The following is a 27,219-nucleotide window of genomic DNA, read 5'->3' on the forward strand; positions in this document are numbered from 1 at the left end:
CGGAGGAGCAGCTTCCCACGCCCCGCACAGCATGCGGAGCCGCGGCGGACCCCGTCGGTGCGCGGAGGCCCCGCCCATCTCTGCCCCAGGCCCCGCCCACCCCCGCCGCGGCCTCCCATTGGCGGCCCAGCGCGTCCGTCGGCCGCCGGGCTCCCGGGGCGGGAGCGCGGCCCGCCGTCCCCACCCCGCACCTAGAGAGCCTGCCAGCCGCGGGGAAGCGATCCCCGGCGCCGGCGGGCGGCCGCGGCGTCCGACTGACCGACGGGGGAGGCTCCGCGCCCGTCCGCAGCGCGCGGCCGGCATGGCGACGCGGAGAAGCGCCTCGGGGGCGCGGGCGCGGGCGCGGGAGGGTCCTCGTGCCCCCGCCGCAGGTGAGCCGGGGCCGGGGAACGGCGGGCCGGGGCGGGGCGGGCGGGGGTCGGGGTGCGCTGAGGGTTGGGAGGTCCGGGGGCGCCCCAGGGCGAGACGGTGGGGAACGGGCTGCACCCCCAAACACCTCCGGCAAGGTTTGGGCTGCAGTCGGGGACGACTGTCGCGTCGCATCTGCATATATAGGAACTGGCCTCGGGAGGCAGAGCTGTTTGGGTCGTGGCTGGGAGCGACCTGCGGTGGCGGGGAGGGCAGGTTCCTGGGCGGAGGGAGCCCTTCTTGCGGGCAGGAATGCGGTGGCGGGCGCAGGCAGCCGCTGGGGGTCGGGCCCTGCCGCCGGGGAGCGGCCGTGTCCCTTTCTCGGCGTCCCGTCTGAGAACTTGCTTGTTGTCGGGGGAGTTGCAGGGGGCGGGGGGAGTTGACGGGTTTCGCGCTTTGCTGGTGGAGGATGTGGGCCACACCTTCGCAGCCGTCAAGACTTGCTGAACAACAGAGAAAACTGGCTTTTGAACAACCGTGTCCCCACACACCGGAGCAGCAATGGCACAGGTCTCGAGCTCGAGGCTGGGGCGGGGGCGCTGCGCCCACCCACCCCGCGTCTGGGCGGCTCGGCTCCCAGGCGTCCGCGGCTGCGGTGCAGGGGAGGCTGTTTTCCTTCCCTTCTTCAGCCCCAGCGCCGGGGGATAGGGGGGTGGGGGGGTAGCGGGGGGGGGGGGGGGGAGGACCGAGCAGCTTCTCATTTTGAGCACATTCCCGGTGCTGCTGGTGAATTTGGGGGGCATGCCTGCTCACAAAGAAAGTTGGGGCCCGAGGTATTGCAGCGTTTATGCGAAGCTGGCAGGTGCCACGACTGCTTATTAGTTGGGGTTCTTGGTCTCAGGAGGAACTTTTGATTCACACCTGAGCTGTTGGGTGTGGTGGAAACAGTGCCGTCTGGGAGTCGGGACAGGAGTTCTCCACTTGCTGGAAGCCGCAGCCATACTGGACTTTCATATCCTCATCCTCATGGATGAAGGCATGGGGGTAGCAGATCCCTAAGGCCATAAGGCCCCTCCCAGTCTAGAATCCTGTGATTGACTTACCTCCTAATCTCAAAAGTTTGGAAAAGAAACTCATTATTCAACCTTTCTGTACCCTGAATTATTACAGGATTCGCCAAATATTTCCTGAGGGTGTAGTCATTTGAACTTTTTGTGATGTGATTCCCCCCACCCCTTGCCTTATTTTGGGAGAGAAAGCTAAAAGCTGGAAATGGAGGTAGGGCTCAGCAGGAGAAAGCTGGTTTGGGAGGCAGAAAGTTGCCTAGGCTTAACCTAATGGCCAGGAATTTTTCCTTCCAATGCATCGAGTCCAAGGTGTGCCAGCACTGGGAGCCAGAGAATTCTTTCCTCTCCGGCCTGTGGGAACTGCCGTTGGTGTGCAGCAGTGGAAAAATGTGATTCAAGGATCAGGTTATGGAAAACTTTTTTTTTTCTTTTCCTTCCAAAACAGAACCCATAACCTCTGAGGACTTAGGAGCATAGTTTCCCTTCTTCACAGGTGGTGTTTGGGGGCGGGGGGAATTTTAAGGCCAGTTCCCCAAGGCAGGATAGGAGCAGGTTATTTTCAGCTACCCTTCTTTTGGCAAGAGGAAGACCAAGGTTCAGTTCTGAGATAATGGCAACAGCTAACGAGTCACACTTGTCAGTAACAAACCAAATGGACAGTAGCTGGACAGCATCCCTACAGCGCAGGCAGGGATGAAAAGAATTTTCTGGTATCCATTTTTATTCTTTTTAAGTGGTGGGACATTGAGAATCTTGAACTAAGCATCTGTGCACAATATGAGGGGAAAGACACTGTCAGAATTGGAATATTAGGGAAGTGGCACCCCAGATGATTTGCTGCAATGCCCTGAGGCCCCAAGACCCGGTGGGGGGAAGAGGAAGCCGGGGGAGACCCACCCACTGGAGGAGAAACTCCGAGTCCTCCGCATACCTTTGGCCGTGGGGCGCTTGAGGAGGGTATGTGCTCCTGTCTCATCTTGCCTCTGGCCAGCCTCCGGGTCATTAACTGTTAGGATTCGTTCACACTCTGCCCTGGTTCTTCACCAAAAAGGCTGCAAGTTTGCAGCCATGTCCTCAGGAGCTGCGGGACCCCAGGGTGGTCCCTAGGGGCTAGTCTGGGGTGCCAGGAGTGCCCCAGGTGGGACAGGGGACCCAGCAGCCAGGTCCCCTGCCTCCAGCTACACATAGAACAGCTCTGCTTCTGCCTTTTGTCCCCCCAACACCCTTTCTTGTTTTATATGCTATTCTGAGTAAAATTTTGCCTGGGGGAAAGAGTCTAATGCTAAACAGAAAGTTTAAAAATCATGGTCATGGCCAATATTTTTCAGTTCTGTTGTTGTGTTTATTCTGTGTTGTCTTTATTCACAGGGCTTAGAACTGTGACTGGCCCACAGTAAGCACTTGCCACTATCATCATCATTGTGTCCTTACACCATGAGGTTACCGTTACTTTTATCCCTATTTTATTGCTACCAAGTCACATACAACTTGTACAAGATTTCCCATGTAAACTTCTCTACTGGTTAAAAATGTGTTTCTCCGTATCATGGAATACACTATTCCAAAGTCGTTCCAGGATGGCTTTATGTACAAAGCAGATGATCCACTGAATGCATTCTTTGCCCCGTTCCCATGGGCAATCTAGGTAGCACACTGGGGAGACAGGTGAGTTCGCCTGGTGAGCACTTCTGTGTTTAAAGGGAGAGTGGGCAGATCCAACAGCTAAGGACCAGGCAGCCAGCGGGTCCATGGCAAGAAGAGTGATGAGGATTGTGGGGCTCATACATTCCCTCCTCAGCGTGGACTGCAAAGGGGTGCTACCAGTTTTGATCTTATTCTAGAATCAACGCCTTCAAAGACGCTGCCCTCCAGAACCTGAACAGTGGGTGGTGGGCCGGGGGCAGGGCGGAGTTTGCTGGCAGGGGTCAGTGGGTGCCAAGGAGAAGAGGAGAGAGTAGCTGAGGTTCTTTGTGTTCTATTTATAACCTTAAAGAGAAATATTTTCCATCTTTAAAAGACAGTTTGAGGCTAATAATACATTACATGTTAATTTTTTAAACATTTAAGAAAAAGTAATCTATTTGGAGGCATCTGGGGGGCTCCGTTGGTAAGCATCTGCTTCGGCTCAGGTCATGATCCCAGCGTCCTGGGACTGAGCCCCACGTCGTGCTCCCCGCTCAGCGGGGAGCCTGCTTCTCCCTCTCCATCTCCCCCCTGCTTGTGTTCCCTCTCTCACTATCTCTGTCATAAATAAAATCTTAAGAAAGAAAAAGTTTGAAGGCTTAGGAACAAAAACAAACCAACCCCCAATGCTGCAGTTAAACACACACACAACAGAATGTTAAAAACCAAACGGTCCGTAGTTGGTATTTCTTGCCCGCCTCTTTGCCCCACTTTGAAACTTTTATGTTTCTGTGCGATGGATTCGACGCCAAGCACAGTGACATGATGTACGTTTAGTAGCAGGTGCTGAGCTAAGTAGAAATCCTTGACTGGCACAGTTACGAACTTGAAAATGACCTTCCCGGTCATTGGTGGGTGCGGGTGGGCGCTTCCCGGTGCGGGTGGGCGCTGTCTCCTCTGCCTATAGTACCACAGTTGTCCTTGCCATGGGAAACAGTGGGCGTTGGACGGTGACACAGCCCGTGCCTAGTCTCAGGGACTCTCCACAACCGCCACTCTGTCAGAATTTGCTCCAAGTTCCCAGCTAGTGAGTAGCGGCCAGAATTTGAACCCAACCCTGGCAGCCTGGCTCCACCTAAAACCGATTCTTCACTGTCCACCTCTTCTGCTTCCTGAAACTTGGATCAGGATTCTACCTGCAAGCACTGTCGTCTCCCAGTTCCCTCCCTACATGTCAGCTCTTCCCAATTCAAGTTGGGTTCTCTCTTTAATACCGTGTTGCTCCGTGTAACTCACAGGTCTGGGGGACAGAAGAAGTGAGATTATGAAAAAGTCTTCATGATCGAGCTAAAACTTCCAGCATTGTGGTTGCTTCTTTGTAGCTATGAAAGCCGCTGCATCATCTTGAGAGGAGTGAGTGAGTTATCAGGCCCCTGGATTTGACCTTTTTCTCCTGTTCGCTTGACATTGCTTGTAAACGAGCAGTAAACTTAAAGCAGTCTGCTCTCAGAATCGAGGTTGCTTACACGTTTATTGACTTGTAATTAACTTAATGGAAGAACAGATCAATGTTATTTCATAATAAATCAACAGAGAAAAGGTTTTGTTTATGTGTCCATATTGCCAGTTACTTTTTGTTCTGGTCATACCCCATTTTACTACTTTCTTGTTTCACTGGAGCCAGAAGAGACAGATGGCATCGTTTTTAAAATAAGAGGGTGATAAAATGCTTACGTTCATTTCTAGGAGACTAAGGACTGTTGCAATACTGTTGCTGGGATTTTCAAGTAATAAACAAAAATCTCAGAAACCAGGGTGCCTGGGTGGCTTGGTCAGCTAAGTGTCTGCCTTCAGCTTAAGTCATGATCCAGAGGTCCTGGGTTCAAGCCCCACATTGGGCTCCCTGCTCAATGGAGAGTGGGCTTCTCCCTCTCTGTCTGCTGCTCCCTCTGCTTATGCTCTCTCTCTCTGTCTCTCTCTTTCTCTATGTCAGATAAATTTTAAAGAATCCTAGAAACCATCGCATGAAAAATGCCATGCTCCATGAACCTCTGAATTAAGAATTTGATAGTGAGCCTTTTGTTGTTGATTTAACCAGGTATCGACGGCTTGAGTCTATGTGGGATTGTTGGATTGTAGATCTATAGTAATTTAAAATATTGTATTAGCACTTTCTCTGCTTGCCCTGTAGTTGGCTTTAATGAATGTTAGGGTTAGTCTTCTAGCAGAGGGAAAAGTACTGTAATTGCAAGTTGGTTCCTCCAGACACCTCCTTCCCCCCAATTCAGACAGAAGTGGGATCTGATTCCATATCAAGGGTTAACTGTTGAAAGGAGCACACTGCCCTGCCTTGTTCCTGGTACAGCAGACATTAGCTCCCTGCCCTGTCCAGGCTTGGGACAGCCGCAGTGGGTACAAATGCCGCAGAGGTGGGTGGGGGAGCCGGTGGGCAGAGCTCATCAGGCAGAGGTCTTTGAACACCTGTGTCTCTCTCTTGGCCAGGGCTGAGAGTTCCCGGAGACTTTCATCCCCCAAATTTAGGAGAAGTGAACTAAATTCCTTCTTGCCTGGTCAAGAGAGAATTGTCCCCTAGGTCTTAGAGTAATGCCTGGTACATTGTGGCTATGTTTGTGGACCTGTGCCCGGAGGACCTCACCTTTCCTGTGAGGTCTCTCGAGTGACAGGATAAGTGAGTGCTCTGTGTCTTCCCAGTCAAGTCACTGGGACAAGTCAAAATGATTGTCCCAGTGACACGGAGGAAGCAGGACAGCTGACAGGAAAGGGAAGTGAAAGAGGTGGCCAGCCTGTGTGGTGTGGGCTGCGTGTAATCAGTGGCCATCTAGATGTACAGGGCTGCTCGGTCCTGATGCCGGCAGACAGATCAGCTCTTCAACATTTCACTTGGCATTTAAAAAATGAACTTGGAGTTCATTTGTAGCCAAGGATCAGGTCGGCCACTTACCTTGAAAAGCAATCTTAGCCAGTGGCATTATTTTTTTTTAAAAAGATTTTTTTAAAAAGATTTTTATTTATTTATTTGGCAGAGAGAGAGAGAGAGAGAAGAGAGATCACAAGTAGGTAGAGAGAGAGGAGAAGCAGGCTCCCCACCGCGTGGAGAGCCTGATGTGGGACTCGAACCCAGGACCTCGAGACCACGACCTGAGTCGAAGATGGACACTTAACCCACTGAGCCACCCAGGCGCCCGCCAGTGACATTATTAATATAATACTTCTGGGTCCCGCAGCTCTGCACAGGAATCGGTGTAAGGGCATGTCGATCCTTCCCCTGCAGTCTGAAGTAGAGAGAGAAACTCCTCGAACCAAGAGAGAGTGTATGAGATCGACGTTATCCACCGTGTCTCCCTCTAGTTTGGTTTTTAACTATTTCCTGAACTCCGCAGACGGGCTCAGCGCAGCCGACTGTCAGGACTTGTGCAGCCAAGGCTGCTGACCTGTGCCGTCTTGTTCTTCACGCTTTACTATTCCGCGGTACTCGCCCAGCGATGCCTCATCGGTTGATTCACTCAAACTGCGGAGCCCGTAGCCTCTGAAGGCCAGTTCTCTCCCTCCCTGCCAGGCTCCTCCTCCACTGTCCCTTTAAAAAAAAAAAATTCTTGCTCTTTTGAGAAACTGGTCGCGTCCATGTGGCCCTGCTGCGGGCGATCTGTAGAACCCTGCGTGGGCTTCTCGGGGTGGGGGTCGCTGCTGGCACTTGTCACCTCTCACGTCCCCGCTGCACGTGTTCAGGGCATCTTTCCTGTGGTGCAAGTTGTGGGTAACGTTTTAAGCGTCGTCGAAGCTCAGTTGTTTCACAACTGCTGAAGCTCCTGGGTCTTGTGCCCCAGTGTGACGGCGCCTGCAGGACAACTCAGAAACCAGTCGCCATACGAGGCCTTTGGTGGAGGCCGGGGACTGGCGGTGGACGGCCCCGCGTGTCTGTCCGCGGGGAGGGAAGCTGCGGTCCAGAGGCGCTCAGCTCTCTAGGACCAGACTGTGGGTTCCGGAGCCCCTGAGGCTGGCTCATTGCTCTACCTGGAAGCCGTCCTGCTGGGTGACCGCTTCGCATTCTCGTTTCCTGCTTTGTACGTCCATGAGTGTCTTGAGGGGAAGAGAGAACGCGGGCGGCTCCCTGTTTCTGGCGTAGGCGTGGTGTTCCCAGTCAGAAGGGACCACCGAGGCACGGGCTCTTAGTGAGGACTCGGTGTGGCCGAATAACAGAACAACCCCAAATAAGCGAATCAAGTTTATTTCCTTCATGTTCTGGCTAGGCGGGAGGGGGAAGGACAGGGACCGCATCCCTCTCAACAGAGCCCCCTGAAAAGTGCACTTGATGCTGCCGAGTCAGAATTCCCCGGTGCAGCTCCGCCGGCACCCAGGGAGGATGAGATGGAGCCTTTGCCAGCAGCCACGCACCCAGCTGGAAGTCAGGACTCTCTTTCTGTGGGAGGAGAGAGAACGGACACTGAGGGAACTGCCGTGTCTCTCACGGAGATACGCAGCCTGGATCCTGATTGCGTGGATTCATTTTACTGGTTCGACAAATATTTATTAACCGTCTGCCCCGTGCCTAGGCACCAAGAAAGTGCAGCGAGAGCAGACCCCATCCCAGTCCTCAAGACGTTGACCTATGTGGGGACACAGGCCCTGATCAAACAAACACGGTTGTGTAAACTGTGCTAAGTGCCGCGAAGGGAAGGGACACTGTGTGCCGAGCACGTAACGGGGACTTGAGCAAGCCTGGGGGGCTGGAGGGGGTGGGAACGGGCCAGAGGCTTTGCCCCAGGCAGTGACGGCGACTCGGACAGCTGGAGCCGGAGGAGATGGAGGGTGTTGCAGGCAGGAGAGGGAGCCCGGGCGAGGGAGGCAGGCGGGAAGGCCGTGGCGCGCTGAGGGAGCAGCCGACAGCCAGGCCGCTTTGAGCAAGAGGCAGCGGGGAGCGGGGAGGGAAGAGCCGGGGTCAGGCCGCGCGGGGCGGCCGCGTGGGCCTGTCTGGCACGAGATTGTCCCGGGACGTGGAACTTCTAATGCTGACACTGGGGAGTCCCAGCAGGCCAGGATTTGTCGTCACCCTTGCTGGAGGCCAGAGGAGCAGCTGGATGCCTTGAATGAGAATTTCAGCCAAGTCCCTTCTCAGGCAGGCGGAGCCCTGCGCTGCGGAAGCACGGTGGGTGGCTGGGCAAGGTCGCCCTCCTGCTGCCCGAGGGGAGGAGGCGCATACCGCAGGCGGCGCTCCCCGGGGATCCCACGGCCACTGACACTGCAGCAGGCCTGCTTCCTCCTGCGAGGAATTTCGGAAATCACTTGGCCTGAGATAATAGGTTATTTGAGATAACGAAACGGTCAGGACTCCCGGTGGCCCGTCCCGGCAGTTGGTGGTGCGCTGGCGTGCCTTGGGGACCCAGGTAGTCAATCGGGAAATGCAGGCGCCGTGGCGGGGAGGTGGGCTGCATCGCAGTGGCCCGCAGGCGTGGCGTGTGACCCGGTGGCTGGGGACCTTGCCCAGCACAGACGCTGCTGCCGCGGGGTCCGCGGACCTGTGTTCCTGAGCACCCGCTGGATAGTGATGTTGCTGGTCCAGAGACCCTGCGTGTCGTGTCTATAGTGCTGGAAGCCTCTGGTTTCTTTTCCCGGAGAGCAGAGCTAAAGGACCACGTAGAGGGGCAGGGGTGGGTGAGCGGGGAGGGGAGGAAGACACCCGGAGCCCAGGGAGGCCCCGCTTTGTGCCGCCCTCATGGGCAGGCCCATCTCCACTTCTCAGTGGGTTCCTAGATGTTGTGGGTTATGGGATGCGGCTGGTTCCTGGTTCCAGAAGAACCGGCTCTCCGTGGCTTCTGGCTAGGATAGGGCTAGGAAGTGAGGCGCCATTACCTCTCACACCTTGTTTAGAAGCCTTTCCCGCTCACTTCACCGGCTGCTAGGAGTCAGGTTGTTCTGACAAGTAAGAAAACCAGAAGCACCTGGGTGGCTCAGTTGGTTGGTCATGATCCCAGGGTCCTGGGTTCGAGCCCCACATCGGGCTCCTTACTCAGTAGAGAGCCTGCTTCTCCCTCTCCATCTGCCTGCTGCTCCCTCTGTTTGTGCTTCCTCTCTCTTTCTATCAAATAAATAAATACAAATCTTAAAAAAAAAAAAGAAAAATAATAATAAGAAAAAAACTGGAAAGATTTTTCAATAGGAGATGACACGTCCATTGAATGTAAAAAAGCCACAAGTCCCAGACAAAGAAAAAGACACCACTGGTTACAGAGTGGACAATGGTTTGGGGAAAGGAAGCTAGTTAGAGGGATGAGTAACCAGTGGTGACAGCCCAAGCGGGTCTGACGGATGGAAAAACCATCGCAGAGCAGAAATGAGGACTGGATGGTCTGAGTGTACCTTTAGTTCTCTCGGTCCCATTTCATAAATGATTTGCACTGGGAGGTGGAAGACAGGCTTAATCTTTAGAGGTCTAAGAGTTGAGAGCGCACCACCCAAGTCCTGGCGGGCAGCGAAGCAGATCCCGGAACGTGACGTTTAGCGGGGCTACGCGTCAGCTCCTGGGTGTCGGGCATGGAGCCGGCGTGACGGCCGCCTCGCTTCCCTTCCAGGTTCTGGATGACCTGAAAGGTAGCCACGGGAGTCAAGAGAATTTTATTTCTATTCTTTGAATTTTAAGAAGATCTATTTATTTGCAAGAGAGAGTCCAAGCAGGAGGGGCAGAGGGGCTCCTCCTCACAACTCCGAGATCACCCCCTGAGCTGAAAGTAAGAGTCGAGCGTCCAACTGCACTCCCCAGGTGCCCAGCATCAGAGGGTTTTTACATGTCAGCTCAGAGATAAAACCCACACGTCCTAGCTGTGTGGCCAGATGGGCTTGCTGAGCAATGCCTGAGCTGAGCCCACCCCCAAAAGGTCAGGCCCCAGGGTCCCTCTCTGCTGGCAAGCGAGGGTGGGCCAAGCTGACCAGCTGCTTTCCCTCGGGAAGGAGTCGAGGAGGGCTGGGGCTGAGGCCAGAGCTGGGTGTCCAGGAAAATCCTCCCAGCTGGACGTCTGGGGAGGCGGGATGAAAGCACCGAGCCTCGTCTCTCCCTTCGGCGCTTGAGGAGACGTCCTCCAGCAACTGGTCGGAAGGGCTTTAAGTTGATGTCAGGCTAATCGCGAGCTGATGGCCGTTTCTCTCACTGCTCTGCAATCCTAACTACCACGGTCTCAGGCTGTATGCATCCTTTGGGCGAATCATCTAGAACAGGGTTTGACAAAAAGCACAGTCTATGGCTGAATCTGGCGCCACTCAGTTTTTGGAGGGCTGGTCATCAAAGAATGGTTTTGACATTTTTTTTTTTTTTAATGGTTGGGGAAAGAAAAAAAATCAAAAGAATACCATTTCCTCACATGGGAAACTTACATGACATTCAGACATCGGTGTCCGTAAATAAGTTCTTGGAACACAGCCCCCTGCGTACGGTCTCATGGCTGCTCTTTGTCAGGGACAATTGGAGAACTTGTGACAGAAAGCAGATGGCTGGGAAGCCTAACATACTTACTCTCTGAGCCTCTACAGAAAGCTTGCTGGAAGGGGACCCCCTCCCCCGACTGTCACATGAGGACTGGTCGAGGCGATGGGAATGTTTACCGAGAGCAGAAGTGGCATGGTGGAGTCAATGGCCACCTTTTACGGTCGTGCTTGCGATTGCTCTGAACTCTTAGAAGAGAATGGCTCCGGGAAGGTGGCTCTGAGGCTAACTCTGAGGGCACTGACCTTGAGTCAGAGCATGTTGGTTCAAGTTCAGACTTCTACTTGCTGTTCTCTGGGCTTCAGGTTCTCCGCCCTGGAGGTGAAGGGTACAAGCCACAGCCCGTCACATGCCCAGGTCCGTGGTGACTCAAGATTCGCCATTCCCCTCAGAGGTGTTTTCTGGCCGGCAGGGGACACGGTCACGGTGACGCCTCACCACCTGCAGCTTGGACGGAGCGCAGAGGGAGCGCCGGGGTGGGGCGGAGGGACCCTCTCCGCTCAGGGGCTGGTGGACATTGGACCTTGGGGAGCGAGTGGAACCCTAGCCCCCTCACCTAGAGCATCCTGTGACTCCGTGAAAGACTTGAAAGGTGTCATGTAGAAGGGCGATCCCACAGGTTCCTCAGGACTCTAAGCAATACCCTCTCAGGCCGTGCTTACAGATCCGGCCACACCGGCCTCTTGCTCAGGACCGTCCCCTGATCTTCAGGTAGCGTCAGCATCTCGAACAGGATCTGCAGGCCCCGCCGCTCTGAGCCTGGCCCGCTTCCCTTGCTTCCATTGCCTTGTGGACGCTTGTCCATCCTGGGTCTCCACTCTGCCTCTTGCTGGCGGAGGTCACATCTGCTGCTGGAGCTCTGTTTCTGTGGAGCATTGCCTCGGTCGTGCCCCAGACACAGGACAAGGGCTCACAGTGATGACTTCAGCCCTTGGCCCATGGCTCAGCCCACAGGAGGAGCTTACTCTGTGTTCATAGACTAATAATAGACTTGGATCAGTAAAGAGAGTAAGAGTCCCGAAAAAGAAATGGTCTCCCCACACGTGGGAGTGAGTCCCACCCCCGGAGGTGGAGGGGAGGTGGCATGGGGGCTCAGCCGGGGAATTTCCACTTGCCCCGGGCCCTCGCCTTGCAAGCACCCATTCGTGGCGTGGGTGAATTTCGTTTCTAACCCTCTGTTATCCACGGATGGTCTTCTCCACTGGGGAAATGTTTTGGGATCCCCGAAGCTAAGTGACTTGGCTGAGGTCCTGCATATAGACTATGGCAAAGTAAAGACAGAGTCCTGGGCTTGTCCCGCCGAGTCACTGGTCTCACTTGCCGCCGGGCTGGCAAGGTGATCCTGGAGCGCTGAGATCGCCCCGAGAAGGCGCTCCAGCTTGCTAGGACCTGGAAGCCTAGCCCACCCGTAGCTCTTGTGCTTTTAGAGGTGGGGGTTTTCAAAATCCCCAACCCATGATTAGAAAATCACACTTATTTTTTAAGTCATGGGCTGTAGTTAACACCCCTAAACTTGTGCCCAGTAAATGAAAAAAACTCCGACCTCTGCCATTATTACACACGCACACGCATAATCCTGTCAGTGTTTGGCAAGGAGCCGTTTGCTGCCGTCCTTCCTGACACGAGGTTGAGCAGGAGCCTGGGGCACAGCGTGCCCAGTCCTGCGCAGATGCTTCTGGAAGCCTGAGCGGCTTGCCGGACAGGATGACAGCTGACTGTCTTACTGGTCATGGCTTTCGGGGTAAAAACCTTCCGCTTGGTGGCTCTCTGCCTCAGGGCTACCGGTCTTGCACTTTTTGGTTGTGGTACTTTACGATGTGGAAGTCTGGCCTTTCTTGATGGAGCAGAATTAATGCCTGAGACGCAAAAGCACACAAAGCCTTTGGACCCCGTATTTCCAAGTTTTGCTAAGAGGATTTCTTTTCTTTCCTGAATATTTCCTCCATAACTGATATAAAAACAAACAGCTAGCCCGTGAATGTTCGAGAACCAAGGCCGTTGAAACCCCGGCCTTCACACCGCCGTGCTGACGCTCCTCTCTAGTCTCCGCCACGCGCCGCGTCGCTTAGAGCCCCGACGGCCTCTCCCGAGTCGCTCTGCATGTTTGTCGCGCTGCTCGCATACTCTTTAGTCACTTGTTCAGACTAACGTGCGCTAGTCGGCTTGATTCTCGAGCCTCTGAGTTTCTCAGAACTAAGCTCTGGGAGCCGCGACCCCCTGGGGATGGAGGTCTGCCTGCCCCACCGGCGTCCAGTTCAGAGGGCCTCGGGTTGTTGTTGTTGTTTTAAGATTTTATTCATTTATTTGAGAGAGAAAGGATAAAGGAGGGGGGGTAGAGAGAGGAGGAGGGAGAGGGAGAAGCAGATTCTCCACTGAGCAGGGAGCCTGCCGTGGGACTCGATCCCAGGACCCTGGGATCATGGCCTGAGCGGAAGGCAGACGCTTCACCAACTGAGCCACCCAGGCGCCCCGGGTCTTGTGTCATTCTGCGTCCCTGCAGAGAGACCTCCTGCCTCACACCAGGGTGTGCTCAGCCCGACGAGGGCCGACCCTGCCCCGTGGACCTGGACAAGCCGACCAGTAGGCTTCCCTGCAGGAGAGCATCGCGCCGTCCGTCCACGAGCTCCTTGAGGACAGAGCAGAAATCTTTCCACTTCACTTCCTGCCTGCCCAGGGCCCAGCCTGGGGTTGGGGGCGAGAAGTACAACCGTGGAGGGCATGGTTGGGGGGGGACAGAAGGCCTTCCCAGACCCTCCTGTGTCTGCTGCACTGTTTGGCTTCTGATTACACTTCTCTGCCTCACTTCCCGCCCTTGCTGAGAACAGCCCGAAAGCCACATCCACCTTATCGAAGGGGGCAGTGTTCCAGGACTCAGCTCAGAAGAGTGTGAGAAGTTTACCAACACCTCTGACATGTCTGTGTCCCTCGCTTGGTCACAGCTGCCCCTAGCCCTTCACCCCTCTGGCCACAGAGAGTGTGTGGCTGTCCTGGGACCTTTCCCACGGGTCCCTCGGCTTCCTGATCCGCCAGTCTCTCTCGGGCACTCTCTCTCCAGATCCCGCTGATTAACCGCAACACAGGACAGATGCAGAGGCAAGAGCTGTTGTCATCATTAAATTCAGTTTGTCATCTTTTATCTTATGTTTCCTTAACAAGATGATTTTACTGCATATATTTCTTCACCGCCTCTGCTTAGATATGTACACTAACTTATCTTTTACGTCTTTTGGCCCAGGCCTAATGTCCCCCCTCCATGGTCCACAGGGGAGTCCCTGATGTGCTTCAGGAGAAAGTCATCACCCAGATGCAGCTGGCAGTGTAGACAGACGTGTGTAGGGAGAAGGGGTCACGGGCTGCTGTGCAGTGAGTCAGATTGGGAGAGAAGTAGAGGCCGGAGGGATGGGCTGTTCCAGCCCGGGGCACCCCTGGAAGTGTTGGGGGCGAAGGAGACACTGAGAAGTTTCCATGAGAAGGAGCCCAGGGCTCCCAGGTGGGACTGCCGGCTGCACATTCACTCTGTTTCTGGAGTCGCAGTGTCTTTTGGTTTTGTTTTCAGTTTGTTTTGTGTGTGTGTGTGTGTGGTTTTTTTTTTTTTTTTTTTGGTTTCCTGTTTGAATGTTTGAATTATTTCAGCTTTGGTACATTTTAGAGAATGGAAAAAACTCTAAGTAGACTTTTACCACACACACAAAAAAGGCCTTTTTTTTTTTTTTTTTTTTTTTCACTTGTAGTGGTGGTGTCGTCGCCATATATAGTTTGAGAGGCGGCAGGTGAGATCTGACTTTCTGAGAGCCGCGCTGTTGACTTCGCGAGGCTCCGCTGCTGTCGTTCCTCCAAGGTCCGACCCACTCCGGAGCGACCTTTCCCCACTGTGTGGCCTGGGCTCTCTGGCCGGTCTTTGTGCTGTGAGGCCTAGTTAATCCGCTTTCCAACAGGACCACCACCCAGGTGGGCCATTCCAAAAATACTGAAACGAAATTTCTTTTTTTTCTCTCTTGACAAAGATGGGCGACGACGAAATCCCTAATTCCAGCAGGGACCTGTCCTGCCCCCGGCCCGTCCTCGCGGCCCTCACTTTCTGGAGATGCTTCATTGCCAAACCTGTGCCCCCCCCCCCCCCCCGCATTTCTTGTCCTTGTCCCTCTTTGTATTCGGTTGAATGACAGAATCCCTGGCGGTGGGACCAGCTCTCTTTTCCCGGTGCTTTGTCCGGGTCAGCGTCGCCCCAGCCCCGGTCTTCGTGGACAGGGCAGGGGAGGCCAGGCAGGTCCCTGCCGGGCTGGAGGACGGGGTCGGGGGGCAGTGAAGGTCCCGACATGGGAAGTTTTATCCCCTCTCTGCTGTGTTTGGGGAAAGGAGATTTGACCGTGAGATCCCCCAAGTCGTGATGATGGTAGCGTTCCGCGGAGCCCTGGTGTGTGGTGTCTCCGTCTGTGGCTGCGGCTTTTGAGTTGTAATCCGGTTACTGATACCTGCGGGGGCGGGAGATGGATTTTCAAGTCTCTTTTTAAAGAGTCTCAATTCCACTTGCTGTAGCAAAGCTAATTTGAAGACTGACTCAGGGGCATAATGCATGGGCCGGAGAGCCAAGGGCCCGGGCCACTCGGGCGCCACACTGCCCGGGCTTTGAATCGCAGCCTTACAGCTTTCGTATTCAGTCTTTCTCTCCCACGCGGCTTCCTCAGAAGAAGGGTGGTTGGACTGATAGCAAAACAAATGATAAGGGACAGGGACTTGGGCCTCAGGGTTTGCCAGACAGCATGCTCAGTGCTTCCCTAACCTTTCCACCTGGCTCACAACGGCTCTGTTCCCGTGCGGGCTGCACTCCCGCGGTGTTGGGCCCTGTGGCCATCCCCAGGCTGAGAAACTGATGCTCAGGGACGTGAAGTCACCAGGGCATGAGCAGGGCTGGGCTGGGGCCGGAGCTGAGGGAGGCCGGCAGGAGCAGGAGGGGGTGGATTCCTAGCACGGCTCAGGCTCATAGCAAAACTCAGACTGTCACTATTCTAATGACCGGCGAAGCCATACCTTTTCCCACTGAAACACCGTGCTTCCGGGATGCCCGGGTAGCTCCGTCGTGAAGCGTCTGCCTTCGGCTTCGGTCATGATCTCAGGTCCAGGGATCGAGCCTGCATCGGGCCCCTGCTCGGCAGGGAGTCTGCTTCTCTCTTTCGCCCTGTTTGTGCTCTGTCTCTCAAATGAATAAATAAAATCTTTAAAAAAAAAAAAACAAAAAACCAACACACTGCATTTCCTCTCCTTAAAGAAGCCCGGCCCTCGTAATGACATCGTGTCATGTGTCTCGTGTGAACACCTCAGGATTGTCTGAGCTGCCGCCACTCCCATGGGGCTTCGGGGAGCTCCCCCAGGCTGCTCCCCCGGCGCCCACCCCAGCCCCCACGATGGCGCTCTCTGGCCCTTCCTGGGTTAAGCCACTAGACCAAAAACTGCCAGTTATGTAGAGGGGGGCCAAGGCGTGTGAGCTTGTGTGCTAGCTTTGCACAGGAGAGGCGTACGGAGCCCTCACGTGTTTTGTTTTGTGTTGTGTTTTCCTGATAAGTTGATCCTCTCTGCCTTTTTTGGGTCGGAGTGGGGTTTACTTTCCAGAGAGTGGCCAGGGTCATGTGCTGTCCGTGTGTGTGGGGGTCAGGCGTGCTGTCGTCTGTAGGGGATCCCGTGGAGGCCCCGTGCAGCTGCCAGAGAGGCTCATGCTCAAGAGAGGATCCTGGTGTGGGGGTCTCAAATCTAGAGCCCTAAGGGACCTGGCAGGCCCCAAAGGACGCCAGGGGTTGCTTAGAGTCTGTGACAAATGAGAGCAGCGCGCCCTATGGAGGGGGCAGCAGCCGACCCCACCTCGGTGACATCCGGCCCTCCCAGCCCCCGCCAGCCTCTTCCCAGAAGAAGAAATGTGCCTTGTTCCTGCGGGAGTGCAGACTCCAGAGAGAAATCACAACCGGGGCCCAGGACCGGGGTAGAGTGACAGTGCGGGCGCTCCGACTGGTGGGGCTGTTGACCGACGGTTTGTTTTGGAAAGTGCTTTGGCAATATCTGTCAAAACTAAAAACATACGCTCCCCTTGGTCCAGAGTTTCCTCTTCTTGAAATTATCCTAAAAGCCCCCATGGGCCCACAAGGACCGTTGGAGGAGACTGTCTGTCTTGGCAATGATTGCAAGAGTGAGAAATGGAAAACAATCCGGATGATTTATCAGTGAGGCAGTGACTGCACACATACGATGGTCTGTCTTTACACTGAAATGTTAGGTGTTTCCTAAAAAGAAGAATGTAGACCTCTATGTAGTGATATGAAAAGACATCTACTTTGTATGAAGAGAAAAAACAAACTGTAAAACCATATATAATACTCCATTTTTCTAGAATATGTTCATAAATACATTAAAAGAAATTATGTATCATCTAGACAAAATTCTGGTGTTTGCTGAGTTTAAGGATTTACTAAAAGTATTTGCCTATGTCAGAGTTTTTACAGTTGGGAAATTACTCTGAATTAACAATCATCTAAATTATTGATGTAAAGGTAGTATCGTGTTACATTTTAAACAACTCCCCAAAAGTTTTACCAAATATCTAGGCAGGTGTAAATATATAGTGAACAGCGAATAAATTGTTAAACAGATGAGTACCTGCTTTTAAAAATGCCCTTTTAAGTCATTTTTAAGTATCTATTCTTAGTTACTGGTACCTTTAGTTCTTTTTTTCTTTTTTGGTAACTTTATTTCTTTATTTGCTGATAAATTCTTTCCTATCAGAGCTTAAATGTATATCAAATATTCATATGATCAAAAGTGCTAAAATTGGGGAATGTGGCTGGCTTAGGCTGTGGAGCACGTGATTCTTGATCTCTGGGTCATGAGAACAAGTCCCACATTGGGTGTAGAACCGACATTTTTTCAAAATTTTTATTTTTTTATAAACATATAATGTATTTATAGCCCCAGGTGTACAGGTCTGTGAATTGCCAGATTTACACATTTCACAGCACTCACCATAGCACATACCCTCCCCAATGTCCATAACCCAGCCACCCTCTCCCTCCCCCAACAACCCTCAGTTTGTTTTGTGAGATTAAGAGTCTCTGATGGTTTGTCTCCCTCCCGATCCCATCTTGTTTCATTGATTCTTTTCCTACCCCCAAACCCCCCACATTGCATCTCTACTTCCTCATTTCAGGGAGATCATATGATAATTGTCTTTCTCTGATTGACTTATTTTGCTCAGCATAATACCCTCTAGTTCCATCCACGTCATCGCAAATGGCAAGATTTCATTTCTTTTGATGGCTCATGATATTCCATTGTATATATATACCACCTCTTTTTTATCCATTCATCTGTTGATGGACATCTCATAGAACTGACTTTTTAAAAAACGCTTCAATTATAGATCCTGAATTGCTGAGGCTTTTCCTATTAATCACTGGAATTTTACCAAACCTTGTGCCAGAGAGGGAATGATTTCACAATGAACCCTGGGAGGCTGGGCCACTCTTCAAAAGTTCTCTTCCTCACCTGTACGTCAGTATTTTAAGTGCCCCAGCGTAATACAGTTGCACGTAGTAAAATCCTGTGAGTACACAGCTGGAGCTCTCTGGCCCGTTCATTTCCCCTGGTCACGTCAGGAATGGGAGCACATACCATGCACAGTGCACCTGTCCCCACCTCACCCCTCTTCTAAGGGGTCCACTTCCTGGAAACAATGTCCAGCCTGCCGTTTGGGTCACTCATTGTGTGTGTGTGATGGTGATACCATCTGTAATTGCTCATAATGATTAAAGAATATCTGAGTGGGCAGAAGCACCTGGTGGTGGCATCGCTGGAGGCCCCCCGTGTTGAGCGGAATTCCTAGAACCATTCTTGGATTCAACAGATATGCTGTGCAGGGCCCAGGCGTACTGTGCTTGTTCTGGAATCATTTCATTCTGTCTTGCCCCAGTGAGGTCAGCGTTTCCCCCAATATTACAGTCAAGACAATTCAGAGGAGAGAAGTTAGGTTTCCTGCGGTCACACCGCCAGGGTATAGGGGAGGCAGCTTTTGAACAGTCCAAGGGATTCTGAAAGCTATCTTCTTCAGGGTTCTTCCTTGCAAATTCTGTGGAACAAAGATATTCTTACATAGAACGTTGATTATCAGAGAACCAGGGTTTCTTTTACTTTCAGATTGAATTTTTGAATATTTAAAAAACTGTTTATGTGATTGGGGGCACCTGAGTGGCTCAGTCGGTGCAGCATCTGCCTTTGGATCAGGTCATGATGCCAGGGTCCTGGGATCGAGTCCTGAATGAGGCTCCTTGCTCAGTGGGGAGCCTGCTTCCTCCTCTGCCTGCTGTTCCCCCTGCTTGTGTTCTCTCTCTGACGAATAAATAAGTAAAATCTTTATAAAATAAATTAAAAAATAAAATCCGTTCATGTCATCAGTGATAGAGACTTTGCAGGTAAAATTAGCCAATACATTTTCCCCCTTAAACGAAGCATACTTGTGTAATTGTGATTTTTTTATTTTTTATTTTTCCTAGGAAGTGACCAGGTTCACTCCTGGATGCTAGCCACCAGCCAGGCTTTGGGTACCGTGTGGAGACTAGCGAAGGGGTCGGTGATGTTGGCAGCGGCTTGTCTGGTGGCCGCCCTTTGCTACTGCCGGAGGATGCACTGTGATTTAGGGCACTGGCTGAAATGGTAGGTGGTCGGATCAGCTTCCAGTTTACGTTGCCCTTTCAAGTAGATATTTGACATTACCATTCCTTTTATCTTGCAGGTGGATTGGCTATCTGCAGAGAAAATTCAAAAGTAAGTATTTTCAGATGTTTTCTTACCTCTAAGGTGCAGAGAGGGTTTGAGAAGGGGGAGGAAAGGGAAACTCAAATCCCTTTTCCGTTTGATTTGGTCCAGGGAACCTCAGCGTCGAGGCTGAGGTTGATCTGCTCAGTTACTGCGCAAGAGAGTGGAAAGGAGAGACGCCACGTGCCAAGCTGATGAGGAAGGTGTGTGTGTGACTGCGGGTCCCGGACGAGGCAGAATGCAGGTGGAAAAATTGGGAGACAAACATTCCACTCGGCCATATGAAGCCCAGAGATCCGCTAACGCCAGATGTGCCACAAGGAGCAATTGTGACTCATGGTGGAGTCAGGCAGCGGCCACACAGTGGCTTTGGGCTATCACCCAGAGCAAGGGCCTCTGAGGACCTGGATGAGGACGTAAATGAGGCTGTAATTTCGGGCAATTTGAGGGTGGCACTCTTTTCAGCCCTGTCCCCCCCAGGCTTATGGTCCATCTCCACATGCAGGGGAGACTTTCTTACCCGGATATAAAAGATTTTGAGGATTTTTAGAATTGCCCATTGGACCAGGGTTGGTAGCTCCTCTCAGCAGTGACGACCAGCCTTGCTAGCAGCAAGAGAGTTTCGTTCCAAGTGCTCTTTAGTGTGGTCTCAAACGTATCCAGTACTTTTGTTTCACTGTGGTCCAGTTGAAGTCATCATCTCCCCTAAGTGATATTCCCTGGCCCTGGGCTTCCAGGAATTCACTGACTGAAAGAGCAGGACATGGACTCAATACACAGGGGAGTCCCTTTAAAATGACACGTGGTCGCATTCATAATTTGAAATTGTTTTCATTTCTGTCGTCCACTTTATTGGGGGGCCATGCCCCACTGATGGTACAGTGAATTCATTTTGTTTATTTTCTTATCCAGAGGAGTTGAAAACCAACTTCTTTTTGTGCGGACAGGCTTACGAGGAGCTGTTCTGGCGGCATCACATCAAATGTGTCCGACGAGTGAGGAGAGACAACTATGATGGACTGAGGTCAGTGCTGTTCCAGGTCTTCAGCCAGGGCCTCTCCTTTCCGTCCTGGATGAAAGAGAAAGACATCGTGAAGGTACATCTGCACGCCAGAAACAAGGGGGAACAGCGGGTCGATAAGCATTGCCGTGCAGGTGGCTGGGTCTTATGTGGGCGGCTCTGTGCGTCCTAAGAGTGAAGGAGTCTTCGAAGGCCCCACATACCCTGTCCATCTCAGAGAGGCTGTCTTACTCAGTGTTGTTTCTTTTTAATGTCACCATCTTTTCTCAAGAAGGGCATGTGTCCCTCATAAACAAGGTGGTCTACTAAAATTCCCTTTTTCCTCTACACTTACTCGAGTTTTGACAAACCTGTAGAGTGCACCAGAGATTTCCCCCCGCCCATGCCTCAATAGTCAGCCCTTCCCTCACCTCTAGCTCGGGGGGCACCATTGATAGGTCTTACGTCCCTATCGATTTTGCCTTTTCCAGAATGTCCAGGACATGGAACTATCCAACATGTAGCCTTTTGGCTCTGACTTCTTTCACTTAGCAGAATGCACTGCTGTCCACCCAGGCCACGTGAACTTGTAGTTCATTCCTCTTTATTGTTGAGTGCTTTTCCTGGACATGAGTATGACGCCGCTTGTTTGTCCATTCATCACTTGAAGGACATCCGGATTATTTCCAGTTTTCGACAACTATGACTAAAGCTGTTATAAATATCTCCATACAGGATTTTTTCCTTTTCGGCAAATGCCTGGGAGAGACATGTGGTAGGTGTAGGTCTAAGTTCATAAGAACCTGCCATCTGTTTTCCAGTATGGCTCTGCCTTTTTGCATTTCCACTAGTAAAGTATAAGAGTTCCAGTTGTTCCACATTCTAACCAGGATCGATTTGGGGTTATTTTTAGCCATTCCGATAGGCGTTCACTGGTAGCACTGCTTTTAGTTGGCATTCCTCTAGTGTGGAAGGATGAATGTCTTTCCTTGTTATCTTCTTGGAGAAGTGTCTGTTGAAGTCTTTTGCACATTTTTATTAAATTTTTTTATTTTTTTACTTTATTTTAAAATTATTTTTACTTTTATCTTATTATCGACTGAATTTTGAGAGTTCTTTAGGAAAAAAATTTTTTTTAATTATTTATTTGACAGACAGAGACAACCAAAGAGGGAACAGAATCAGGGGGAGTGGGAGAGGGAGAAGCAGGCTTCTGGCTGAGCAGGGAGCCCGACATGGGGCTTGATCCCAGGACCCCTGGGATTATGACCTGAGCTGAAAGCAGATGCTTAAGCATCTGGGATTATGACCTGAGCTACCCAGGTGTCCCGAGAGTTCTATATATATTCTGAGTACAAGTGCTTTATCAGATATGTGATTTGCAAATATTTTTTCCCAGTCTGTGCCCTGTTTGTTTTTCTTTCATTTTAAGAGTGTAAGGTAGTACATCCATCGTTTGTTCATTCCTTCTTTCCTTCTTTCCTAGCTTTCTTTCAAAGGCAGAACCCTCTTAATGAACAACCTGAATTTTTTTAAAAAGATTTTTATTTATTTATTTATTTGACAGAGATCACAAGTAGGCAGAGAGGCAAGCAGAGAGAGAGGAAGGGAAGCAGGCTCTCGCCGAGCAGAGAGCCCGATATGGGACTCGATCCCAGGACCCTGAGATCACGACCTGAGCCAAAGGCAGAGGCTTAACCCACTGAGCCACCCAGGCGCCCCACAACCTGAATTTTTATTTTGAATGTAGGGTGTTTAATCTAGGGCGTACATTTAAGGATGGAGGAGCATGGAAATATAAAGTATATGAATATATGTAACTATATACGGTCTATTTCCTTACCATTTTTAAAATTACACTTGTTTTTATTAGTTTCATTTTTATCTAGCAAGTACTTGTCAAGTGTGCATGGTGGGCTAGGCCTGCTACCTGCTGAGGACAGAGACTATAACCAAGCCTCTGGGCTCCCCAGTCTCAGCGGGGTGGGAAAATGGATTAGATCCCTTCACTGATCAGAGTCTTATGTATTTTGTAATCTTATTTAATCCCAACAAAGGTTCTGTAAAGTGGGTGTTATTGTCCTTGATTTATGGTGGAGGGTGAGGCCAAGAGGGTGATGCCAGTTGAGCAGTCTCTCAGCTGATAAGACAGTGCGCAGATCGGACCCCAGCGCCTCGTCCTAAAGTCCACATGCCCCCTGATGAACCGTGGTGTTCTAGCATTGTTTGGGCAAAAGCAATTTCTAAAGGGATATAACTAGGCAGTTTAGGAAGTGTTTTATGCAGAAAGATTGTTTCCATAGACACAATCTTCATGTATGTTTTCATCAGTTGTAAAATTATAAATTAAGAATCTGATCCAAATCCTATAATCCACAAATTGAAAAGAAGGAATGATATGCTTTTATTTAATTGTTGTCATCATGTTTTTAAATGGAGATTACTAAGGGAGATGAGATCATAGACCATAGACCGTGACGTATTCTGAATTGTGGGCCATAAATGTGGAGGTACTAATCATGGCTGCATCTACTTCCTTTTCAAGCTTCCTGAAAAACTGCTCTTTTCACAAGGTTGTAATTGGATCCAGCAATACAGTTTTGGTCCTGAGAAGTATACAGGTTCCAATGTGTTTGGAAAATTACGTAAATGTGTGGAATTATTGAAAACACAGGTGAGTGTCCCGGGGGAGGAAAAGACTAGGAATGAAAGCTCGCCCCCCAGATGTAGTGACCCTTCTCTGTCAGGCATGTCACTCGATTCCACATAAGGGGAACACGTGGCCAGTAGCATCTCTTCTAGGAAGTAGAGATTGGCTTTCCTGTTCTTTCACCTTCCAAGTAATGAACGAGCCATGTTGCATGTGACAATGAGGGTTTGGAGTGATGGGTTAAGGAGGCCTTTGTGGGCTCTCTGGGAAACCTTAACACTTAACACTTACCTGTTTCCCCTTGAAAGATGGGGTGCACAGTCCAGGAAGGGCACTCAGAAATGCCCTTCTGGGATGTGCCCTATTAATAATTTGGGGATAGTACAGATGCTATAATTTGAACTTAGAGTTTTTCCTGCCTTTATAATAGACACAGATTTTGGATTGTTGAAATGAACTCTCCTTGGTAGATAACCATAGCATTTCTGTGCCACAGTTTCCTGGTCTGTAAAACTGATGTGTAAATCGTATGTCCCCTCTACAGTTATGGTGAGGCTTCAGTGATTTCACGTCTGCGAAGTGTTTTAATCTGTGCTTGGCAAGTGAGCAGTAAAGAGTACTAGTTAGTACTGTTTATCTCTGGAGTCTCTTCTGTGTGACTCAACTATCTTAAGCTGTCAGGAGACTCACTTGCTTGGCATTTTACGAAGTTGACAGTGCTTTTTTTGAAAAATGTTTCATTTAAACTGGTTTGTGATTGTAAAAGTAACACATACTTGTGGTTAACAAAAAATCAGGGTCAAAAGCTATAAAATGAGAAGTTCAAGCTCCCCTCTATTCATCTTTGGTTTATTTTTACAAGTACTTTAAAAATGATGCCATGGTGTAGGAATTCACCATTCCCCTGTAAATTTCCCTTTTGCATCTGTATTTTCAGTGGGCTGAATTTAGTGGAATTAAAGATTACCACAAGAGAGGAAGTATGTGCAACATCCTTTTTTCTGATGTTCTTCTGGAATATAAACTATATGAAGCTTTAAAGTTTATCATGCTCTATCAAGTCACTGGGGTTTATGAGCAAATGAAGACTAACAAGGTCATTCCCAGTCTTTTTCGACTCCTGTTTGCCCGGGAAACATCATCTGACCCTTTAAGCTTCATGATGAACCACCTGAATCCTGTGGGCGACACGTGTGGACTGGAGCAGGTAATGGGGGCAGAAGAACCCTGTGGGTTTGATTCCGGACGATACTGGCCGTCCTTGAACGCACAGGCGTCTGGAATTTCCTTCCAGCAGTGAGAAAACCCACTGCAAAGAGGTAATGGGTTAATGTCATTGACCCTTAAAAAGAAGGAAAAGAGGGCGCCTGGGTGGCTCAGTGGGTTAAGCCTCTGCCTTTGGCTCAGGTCATGATCCCAGGGTCCTGGGATCGAGCCCTGCATGGCGCTCTCTGCTCAGCAGGGAGCTTGCTTCCCCCGCCCACCCCCGCCTGCCTGTGATCTCTCTCAAATGAACAAATAAAAATCTTAAAAAAAAAAAAAAAAAGAAGAAGGGAAAGAAGAGGAATAAGCCTCACGGCTCCATGCAGTTTGCTGTGTCTTCTCAGCCGGGACCAGAGAGCCCCAGGGCGGGAAGCCTTTCGAACCTTTCACTCTGCCTCCAAGATGGTGGCAGCTTCTCCCACAACAGAGTTGAACCAGAAGAAAGTCCTGGTGGAAAATGAGATGAAGTTTGGGAAAGCATTTGGTTCCTTGCTGAAGATAAATAGACATTATTGAAAAATTTTAGGGGCGCCTGGCAGGCTTAGTTGGAAAAGCATGCAACTCTTGATCTCAGGGTCATGAGTTCATGCCACACAGATGTGGAGATTACTAAAAACAATAAATGAACTTGAACTTTAAAAAATTATTGAAAAATGTTAAGTCCAGGGGCACCTGGGTGGCTCAGTCAGTTAAGCGCCCGACTCCTGATATTGGCTCAGGTCATGATCTCGGGGTTGTGAAATCAGCCCCGCATCAGGCTCTATACTCAGCGCGAGGCCTGCTTGTCCCTCTCTCCCTGTGCTTCTCTCCTTGCTCATGCACACATACTCAGATAATTAAATGAGTCCAATCTTTTAAAAAAAAAAAAAAAGAAGAAGAAAAGAAAATTTTCCATCCAGAGAAAACTTTCTTATCCCTGTCGTAAAGAGGTTTTGTCTTGCTTTGTTCTCTTAGGCAACATACAAAATTACCTGGTATTCTTATCAAAATTGATATAAAACTGTTGGAAAAAGTGACCTTTTTCTTCTGAGCATTCCTTTATTTTTAGTTGTCCTCCCACTGCCCCCAACAGCTTTTCCCTGTAATTTTTTCCCGCTGGTCCACAAAGATGTTCCCCTGCCTTCCCGCGCCTTCCACGTCACAGACGTGTGTTTCTGCAAGTGGCCCCTCAGTGGTTCATGCGTGGATCTAAGTAAGCACGTTACTCATTCCTCCCTAAGCTGCAGGAGAACCCGCTCCCTCCTCTGCTGGGGCACGGGAGTCGGAGATATGTGTTTGTAAACCCTTTTTCCTCTCTTCTGCAGATCGATATGTTTATTCTTGGACACTCCCTTGAAATAAAAATCAAAGTGTTCAGACTGTTCAAGTTTAACTGCAGAGACTTCGAGGTCTGCTACCCAGACGTGCCGCCCAGGGAGTGGCCAGAGATCTCCCTGCTGACGGAGAATGACCGCCACTACCACGTTCCCGTCTTTTAAGTCTGGTGTGGACTGGGCACCAGCTCTCACCAGTGACAACAGGCACACTTTCAAGGAAAGTCCAGTGGGAAAACCAAAGGTAGCGTTGCAGTCCCCGAAAGGCCGAGGACCTTCTTCTCTGGAGTGGCAGGTGCGCTGGACACAGGGCTGCGTGGATGGCATTCCTTTGTTTTCCAGCAATTTCCTCCAGACCGGCCTCACTAATATTTGTGGGTTGGTGGTTTGATCTTGTTCATATGGGCTCTGGTCATTTCACATGTGGCAGGCTTTTCAGGGCACAAGGACTGCAAATTGGGCAGTGCAACAGGAAAAAATCGAGAAGAAAAGGGAAATAGGACTAACAGGAAAGACCTTGTCTCTAACGTTGATGTTCTCGTTAGGAACCTTGTCTTTGACTGATTTTGGATCTTCATAAGTGTGGCCTCATTTTAGAAGCATTACCTTCCCCGGAATCTTTATGGTATATTGATTTTTCTAGAACCACTTGATTAACTGTAAAGTCATGTGTGTGTTTGTGTGTGTGTGTGGACACACATATACACACGTGTATACATTGTATAGTTTTGTATATACATATATGAACACATACACAAATAATCACTACTTTGTAATGTTGTACAATTTGTTTTATATTGCTTTACATTTTTTTGGTTACCTTTGCATCTGGCCAGTCCAATCTGTTTTATATGGGTAAAAAAGATTAATTCTGTAGGTTAAGGCAACTGAATGACAATTACTGAACCATTACAAAACATTAAACTGTGGTGTATTTATTTACATGTGTATTTAAGGTGTGGTAACTGGAATCATGCCGCCCCAACCCCCACCACGTCTATGTCCTAATCTCCAGAACCTGTGGATATGTTGAGTTAAATGGCAAAGAAGAATCAGGTTGCAGGTGGAATTAAGGTACTAATCTGACCTGGAAATAGGAAGGTTATTCTGGGTTCTCTAGGTGGGCACAGTATAATTCCAAGGGTCCTTAAAAATGGGACAAGGAATTGGAAGAATGCCATGGCCAAAGGGAAATGTGAAATACAGAACAGAAAGAGACAACATTTCTGGCTTTGAAGATGGAGGGAGGAGCCATGACCCAAGGATTGGGGGTGGCCTCTGAAAACCAGAAAAGGCAAGAGAACAGAGTCTTCCCTAGAGCCTCCAGATTTTAGCCCAGCACAGCCTGTGTCAGATCTCTAGCCCACAGAACTAGAAGATAATGCATTTATGTGGTATAAGTCACTAGGTTTCTGGTAACGTGTTAGAGCAACAGTTGACAACTAATAAATTCAAACTAACTACTTTTTAGTCATCTTTATTTCAGAAATAGTTTTCTAGTTTATTTTGTTAATCTTTATTTTGAAGGTACTTTGCTGGTCTGTCTTGAATTTCAATAAATACAAAATAACTTTTAAAACCTTGGCCAATGTTATACTACTTCAAAGGTACAAATCCGTTCTAAGAGTAACTTAACATTTTTGATGCTAATGTTTTCTCCCATTTTCATA

General features: G+C 50.2%; 1 protein-coding gene across 1 annotated transcript; it reads left to right on the top strand.

The window, feature by feature from the left end:
- The first annotated feature begins 202 nt into the window (after window positions 1-202).
- OTULINL (OTU deubiquitinase with linear linkage specificity like) lies at window positions 203-26,491 on the top strand. The gene is made up of 8 exons (XM_059416923.1): window positions 203-371; window positions 19,062-19,221; window positions 19,301-19,332; window positions 19,435-19,526; window positions 20,271-20,420; window positions 22,869-22,997; window positions 23,911-24,180; window positions 25,541-26,491. The coding sequence occupies exons 1-8, from the start codon at window positions 302-304 to the stop codon at window positions 25,712-25,714; spliced, it is 1,077 nt and encodes a 358-aa protein (XP_059272906.1). The 5' UTR covers window positions 203-301; the 3' UTR covers window positions 25,715-26,491.
- The last annotated feature ends 728 nt before the right edge of the window (window positions 26,492-27,219 follow it).

This window comes from Mustela nigripes, chromosome 12 (assembly GCF_022355385.1).
Source record: "Mustela nigripes isolate SB6536 chromosome 12, MUSNIG.SB6536, whole genome shotgun sequence".
NCBI lineage: Eukaryota > Metazoa > Chordata > Mammalia > Carnivora > Mustelidae > Mustela > Mustela nigripes.

Coding starts and splice junctions, on each gene's coding strand:
- OTULINL (XM_059416923.1), top strand. CDS start 302: ATGGCGACGCGGAGAAGCGCCTCGGGGGCGCGGGCGCGGGCGCGGGAG. Junction 372..19,061: donor TCCTCGTGCCCCCGCCGCAG/GTGAGCCGGGGC, acceptor TATTTTTCCTAG/GAAGTGACCAGGTTCACTCC. Junction 19,333..19,434: donor TCTGCAGAGAAAATTCAAAA/GTAAGTATTTTC, acceptor GATTTGGTCCAG/GGAACCTCAGCGTCGAGGCT.